The 7,435-nt window shown below is 44.1% G+C and overlaps 1 protein-coding gene across 1 annotated transcript; it reads left to right on the plus strand.

Annotated features, from left to right (window-relative positions):
* The first annotated feature begins 6,100 nt into the window (after positions 1 to 6,100).
* kcnmb2a (potassium large conductance calcium-activated channel, subfamily M, beta member 2a) lies at positions 6,101 to 7,435 on the plus strand. The gene is made up of 4 exons (XM_085378573.1): positions 6,101 to 6,159; positions 6,285 to 6,455; positions 6,732 to 6,927; positions 7,151 to 7,435. Exons 1-4 carry the CDS (start codon positions 6,101 to 6,103, stop codon positions 7,433 to 7,435), a joined length of 711 nt encoding a protein of 236 aa, XP_085234699.1.

Consider the following 7,435-nt stretch of genomic DNA (forward strand, 5'->3'; position numbering starts at 1 on the left):
AAGCAGTAGGCATTTGTCGTGACTGATTGGTGTAGAGGGGAGGCCAAGCAGAAAAACCTATTGTTTGCTTGCAATAAAAATGCAAATATCACCATCACCCGAGGTTCCGGGTGATGGTTGGTGTTGTGGTTAGCACTGCCACTTCACAATATAAGCTTCCAGGATCAAACCCATTTTCTTCACACCTAAGCAGAAGAAAACTGATGGATGGACAGTATCAGCCCAGAGCTGATGCATCCCCAGTCGAGATGGAGCTCCACGAGGAAAAACAAAGGACCACAACACAAAACTTTGCTATAAAATCTCACAAAACATGGCACCAGTGCTGTTTGTCTCCATTAGTTAATTTCCGAGTGATTTCCCACGTTCTGCCTCTGGTGCTCTCTCCTCGAGCCATGAGAAACAGAAATATGTGCTCCATCACTCCCACTGTGTGAGGGTGTTTTGGCTGCCAAGTGAAGAAATGTGAAGCAAATTCCTCATCTCCAGCGCCAGCCTTTACGCAATACATGATTCACTCCAGAGGCAAATATTGTGAATCGACTCACCTTTTTCTGCAAGTGTAAATCCTGCTCACCCATTTTCACCTGACCCACGTGCACATACTCTATACTGTATGTGAATATATAGATATATATGTACGGTATTTCTGCATGCATGTGTGCAGAAACCCCTGGTTTACAAAGTCTGCTTGTGTTTCAGCTGTTACCCCTTAAAACAGGGTTAGCACAGCTTCCCTCTATAATTGTGAGACTAGGAGTGTGTGTGTGGGCGGGAAACTAATCTGCAGGACAATAACAAGACCAGGCTTTATCAAGTGCCTTAGCAACTGCAGTATGCCTTTTTCTTGTGTGTGTGTGAAAGATCATGAACAGAAGATTAGTGGGTATATTTTAGATAAGGACAAATAATTTGACACTAGTGGGTCAGTTTTTCTTTCTTTGTTTCTTCTGTTTTTTGGTGTTTGCAAACCTGTCAGAACAAGCAACGCCTGCTTCTGACCGCTTTCTGAAGAGTTCACATGCAGAACTTTGAGCAGCTGATGTTAATGTGTACATTGGAGGATCCCAACCTTTAGACTGGAGTCTCATGTTGCCATTTCTTTCAGCGGATGGATGCACAGGTGACACGCCAGTCAGCACATAAATATTAAAACCGGGCCCTGCGTCCAAAGGTGCTCTGTGTTGACAGCAATTTAAAGACAGGGGTGGAACAGCTTGGCCCAAAACGCCGCTCCGCGCTGGCTCTCCAAGCCACCTCCCGTGCACCGTTAGGGTGATGCATTTTTGTGTGTGAGAAAGTGAGAGATGGAATAAGAATGAAAAAAGGGAGCTAGAGAAGGGACTGCAGCTCAGCTTCACTGCCTGCTCAGCATGAGCTATTTTTAGATCCAGAGAAACAAAGACGCAGAATCGCCTTTCATCCCCCCCCCACACACACACCCACCCATCCACCCCCCTGTTAGCATGTTATTTCACCTCCAAATGTGGTGCTTGAAGACAGCCTGCACTTTGTAGCTAAGTTTAGATATAACCTCAAATAAATACAAACGCCTTTCCATCTGCCCTTGAGCATTTTTCCCCCTCATCCTGCTATATCTATGCACAAATTCTTCCTGCTGTCTTACTGTACACGCAGAAGGGACCATTATTTTTAAGGACCAAATCCAAGGCCAGGGTATAATTACAGCAGCAAGCATGTGAGCTGAGTGGCAGGAAGGAGCTCTGTGGTTCTTCTGGGAGGTTGTCTTGTGTTACACTGTACAGTGTACACTGTTAATCAGCTGGACGATGCAGAGAAAGTCAAGTAGTGAGCAGTGACAGTATCAGATCTTGTGCTATAACTGAAAAGGGCAGACGTTCGCTCAATCGCTCAAAACCAAACGGGATGAGGAGAGATTGCAGTCAAGATGGCTCATCAGCTAGGGTCGGTGAAGTAAAATCCACCATCTGGTCAGGCTGTTGAGGAAATTACTGTTTAAAGGGAAGTGGTAAAAACAGGTTAAAAACCCTCCCAAAAAACTCTACAGATTTAATCTGCAAATTGTGTTTTATTTTCAAGCTTAAAAAAGCATTTGTGTAACTCATGGTTACTTGAAACAGTAAAAGCCTTATAAAATACATCACATGTGATTACATCACTCAAGATTTAGAAATTTCGCAGATTAAATTCTGAGCGAATGTTTGCTCTCACTCTTTCTTTCTTGCTATCTTTAGTCTTTATTTTTTAAGTGGATTTAATTGTCATTTTTGCTTTTAATGAAGAGAGCCAGAAGTTTAAAAAGCAATAAGATTCCCCCGTATAGAATAAAAGCAGGGATATCCCAGCGATGTGGTTTGCCTGATCAGCATGATCTTTTCACACACGTAATAATAAATATATCCCTACAAAAAATAAATAAATCACACTTTAACACCCATGTCTCCACCAGAGTGAAAGCATCACCCCTCATAATGAATTGAGTTACACGTTTAATGTTCAATCAGTGGATGGAGAGCCACCCTCCACGTTTATCTTTTTCCACTTTTTGAGGTTGCAGAGACACCTTGTGGCCACAATGTAGCTGCAACTTCTTTTTTTGTCTTGTCACAGCATTTGACTTTGAATTTGCCTAAACGTCCTGTAAATGGGGAAGCACTATGGTGCAGTGTGTAGCACTGTTGTCTTACAGCAAGGGTTCAAATCCACCATCTGTGTGGTTTTTGCATATCCAACCCGTATCTGTGTGGTTTTTATCCAGGCGCTCCAGCTTCCTCCCACAGTCACAAAGACATGCAGTCAGTGGTTAACTGTGATTGTAATAGGTGTGAATGTGAGTGTGAGTGGTTGTCTGTCTCTGAGCGTTAGCCATGTAACAGACTAGTGACCTCTCCAGGGTGTAGCCTGCCCCTGAACTGGATAAAGGAAAGTAAATGGATATAGACATATGTACAATATAAGGCCAGAAGCGTTTGAAGTAACTGCTGCGCACAAACATAGTAACAGGCCCAGTCAGAGGTCTGATCATTGTGCTGCCCAACACATTTTAAGGCATTGTAAAGGGAACTCAAATTACTGACCCAGGTATGGCAGGCATCCTGTTCACTTGGGGGTAAGAGTTTAAATAAGACGTAGCCAGCTGCTGTCCCCAGGAGCCTGGGCAGCATTTGGAAGAGCTTCTGCTGACAGTTGTACACCAAAGACTGGATTATCACAACAAGCCCCCCCACCACGAGCGACAAAAGGTAGGACTTCACAGAATTGACATGTTATCGCTGCGGTTTCAATTCAGCATAAGCTAATTCAAAAGTTGGGGCTTACTTCACTTCGGCTGTGAAAAGAAAGAGATTATCACGGACACCGGGGGAGAAACACAGGCCATGTGTGCTTAAAAAAAGAACCGGCACACAGCGGAAAGCTGACATTTAGCACAAAACGGATACAAAAGAGTTTGAATCTTTTACAGATCTGGTGCATGTGCTATTTATTTCTAAGCGATCAGATTTAGATGCAGTGCATTGATCTGTTGAATGGAGCACACTGTGATTTTCCTCCTGGAGTGGCCTAATGAATCATATGTTTTTTACTCAGTCGGAGGAACAGCGCTGCAACCTTCACAACTGCTGCAATAATAAATAGCTGATTTAGTTAACATGCAGCTCACTTTCCCCTGCATATTATACAGCATTACTCTGTGGCCCTCTGTAAAGCGCTTATACTGTACCTATGTGGGCTGCTGAGGGGCAGGACCAGCACTGGGACACATGATGGGAAAGCAATAATCACTGGAAGGACAACATGAACATACCTTTGTTGTCATCTCTTCACTGCCTCCGTTTTGTGCACCTTTGCAATCTTTCTAAATCTCTCTTTTCTCATTTTTTATTTTTTGGTCACTTGTGTTTCTTTTTTGTGGCTCCACAATTACGCGAGCTACCACGTGCCAGCTCTGTTCACTATCATTCAGTCTCGCTCGCGCTCACGAGATTGAAGCGAGGCAGCTGGATGAAACATGAACTAAGGACACACCCGTGAAAACATGAGGGGACGCTGGCTGATCGTATCGGCCTCTGGCTCAGGATGTTCATTAAAATGATAACAGGAAAGTGTGAACAATACGTTCCTGCTGCTGTAAGCATTTCCACACCAGCACTCGGTGCTGGAAAATCTCTTCAAGCACGCAAAAACTGTCACCCTGCAGAGCTTTGTGGGGTTGGACAGTATGCAGACCAAGTAGACTTTAAAAAAAAAAAAGCAGAGACATGAAGAAATTCGTGTTTTTCGAAACTGTCGACAGGCTCTTTGAGCCTCTAACACTATTTCACTGCAGTTTGAGACATTTCACATAAATAGCACATTTCCAGACATCTCTAGAAATATATTTGAGTTAACATCACTTTTAAATAAACCTCATCAGCTGCATTTTTGGTTAGCCTCACTTACCAGCGAGAACAGTCGAGGCCCATTCCTCACAGGCTGTTGTGCTGCCAGTGTAAATCAAACCTGCACTGAGCACAAGGCTCAGCTGCCAACACGTTTACAGCTTTCAAAGCCTTTAAAATGTTTTGCTTGACAGTTAAGTAGACACATGGAGTTAGGGGGTCTCTCTCTGAAATTGTGTGTGCGGGTGTCCACGTTTAGCTGAAATCAATACAGTTATGCACCGAGCTTGAGGCCCTCGAGGGGCAACGGCAGGGTGTGTGTGTGTGGGGGGCTGGTTAAAAGTAATAAGACACAGCGTAAAATTTGTGTGAGTGACTCCCTTTGTTGTAGGGATGCATGCAAATTCGTGTGGAGTGTTTGGAGAGAAGCGCATTTTGTTGATAACATTAATGGTTTCCTTCAGATGTCTTGTGTCACACTGGAGCTGTCTCTCAGCTACATTTCCCCTAAGCAGCTGGGAATGTGATACAATAAGGAAATTACTCATCTAAGAGGAACTTGCTGGCTTGTTTTCTAACTATTCTGGTCCCAGCATTCTGGCAGGGTTGTTATCCCCTCACAAACAAAAAAGAAAAAAAAAGAAAGAAAAGAAAGAGGCCGTGTTCATTCTGCTTCCATTTTGAGCCTTGAATGAAGCTAATGTTTTCTTTGGAGGGCTGTTGGGGCGTAAATAGAAGCTTTTTCTAAATAAATTCCAGCCTGCGGAGGAACTGATTTTTGATTTTCAAATAAAAGCAGTGACAATATGGGAAATTCACCCCAAGTTACAGCGTGCACATGCAGTCTTAATAGTGTTTTAAGAACTTAAAGATGACCAATTACTCCTAATGTCTCAGGTGCTTATTCAATTACATGAAAGCTAATGATATTAAAGAAGCTGTACGTACAGCGGCACTGAATGCTGCATGTTTTCTTGCAGTGGTAGGACCTGTGGAGGAGGCCCATGCAAGGTGTTGCTCTTGTGTCTCAATAGGTGCAAATGACTTTGTGTTGACAGTGTTCAGAAAACAGCAGGTAGGTTTTTTCTTTTTTTCTTTTCACGTGTGCCACGTCAGCATTAACGCCTTTCATCAGTGGCAGTCCGTCATCTTGTAGAATTCTTTGTGTTCAAAATGAGATGTTTACCTGGCGGGGCGTGCCATATCAAGTGCAGCATAATGAGGAACTGTTGTTCGAGGGCTATTTGAAGTAGTGTTTACTTTATCCGGAACGTAGTGCGTTTTGACAGCCAATATGCACCAGAGGTAAAGCGTGATTTGCGATTCTCACGTCTTACAAATCTCCCTTGGAACCACCGACTCGGGATTTGTGCTCTGTTTAGGACAGCGGTTCTTAACCTGGGTTCGATTGAACCCTAGGGGTTCGGTGAGTCGGTCTCAGGGGTTCGGCAGAGCCTCCACCGTGACATGCACGGCTCATTTTGTGCACCAATAAAAAACAAATCTATGTCTTGAATTTGAAAAAAATCATATTTTATTTTTCACTAAAGAGGGGTTCAGTGAATGCGCATATGAAACTGGTGGGGTTCGGTACCTCCAACAAGGTTAAGAACCACTGGTTTAGGATCTTAAAAATAAAACCGGCTGCACTCTTTCACAGGTCTTTCCAGCAGCCTTTCCATTCTGCTTCATCAGACACAGGCGGACGTGCATCACCATCATTGTCGTCGCCAGGAAAGATGTTCTTTGTGGCAGGGGCCAGAAATACAGCAGGATCGGGAAGAGGAAATGAAAGGAGGTAACAGATTCTCATCATTTCAGGCTTGAAAAAGTATGAAATGTCAAGAGGACTTCGATTGCCAAAAGTATTTCAGCTACAGCTTTAAAAAAAAAACTTAACTCCTTCTAATTTTCCATCATCAGGACAATTTACCAGAAATTTCGAGAGGTAGATATATTGGACAAGAAGAAGACGGTGACCGCTCTGAAGCCCGGAGAAGATCGGGCCATTCTTCTGGGACTTGGGATGATCCTCTCTTCAGTCATGATGTACTTTGTCCTGGGTATCACCATATTGCGGTCCTATGCAGACAGGTACAGGCCTGCTAGTGTTTGGAGGAGGCGGCTCTGATATTTCTTTCAGAAACATGTTTTATTCATCAGATGTGCTTGTTGACAAACTGTTTCTTTGCTCGTTCAAGCGGGAAAAATGCAAAAATGAATACTTTATGAAACCAGATCTCCAGGAGCAGATTACACTTTCCAAACTGAGCTCGTTTCATGGCATAACATCCCGAATGCTGTCTTTCTTTCCTCTTCTTCTTTTTTGTTGTCGTAATAAATTGGATCTTCCTTTAAATGTCAACACAGCGTGTGGACGGAGGAGGGTGTGTGTATTGTTCTCAACTCCACGGTCACAGCAGACATGAACTGTTCCTACAGCTGTGGGTCAGACTGCTGGAGGATATCCAGATACCCTTGCCTGCAGGTCTATGTGAGCGTCAATAACACAGGCCGTGTCAGCCGTTTATCTCACAATGAAGAGACCCGTGATGCCAGCTCTGAAGTGAGTACGGTGCCAGAGAGAAAATACTGGGAATTACTGAACTGTTTCAAATGTTGACAATGGCTGTCAGATGTTGGCCCGGCGATAGATGCCCAATTCAGAAATGTCAGATAGCGTGTTGTGAAATAAAACAAAAGTAGCTCTGAGTGCCAAAAAACAAAAAAGTATGACTGGCTGATTGCCCTCTGGATGACCTCTGTGTCCCTCACTCCTGTCCTTGCAGTGTTTCTATGTGCCCAGGTGTCAGAAGGACAGCACAGCCATGCACGCCATGATTTTGAACATTTCTGAGCGACTGGAGGCGAACCAGCAGGTCCCGTGTTACTACGACCCCAGCGAGCAGCAGGAGATGACTCTCTTGATTCGCCTGTACGATCACAGCGCCGTCTTCCACTCGCTGCTCTGGCCGTCTTGCACGCTCGCAGGAGGGGCCCTAATCATCATGATGGTGAAGCTAACGCAGTACCTCTCCAGACTGTGTGAAGAGATAGGGAAGCTCAAGACATGA

This window comes from Diplotaxodon limnothrissa, linkage group LG18 (assembly GCF_057381915.1).
Source record: "Diplotaxodon limnothrissa isolate DT_005_m linkage group LG18, D_limnothrissa_male_GT1.1, whole genome shotgun sequence".
In the NCBI taxonomy this organism is placed as follows: Eukaryota; Metazoa; Chordata; class Actinopteri; order Cichliformes; family Cichlidae; genus Diplotaxodon; species Diplotaxodon limnothrissa.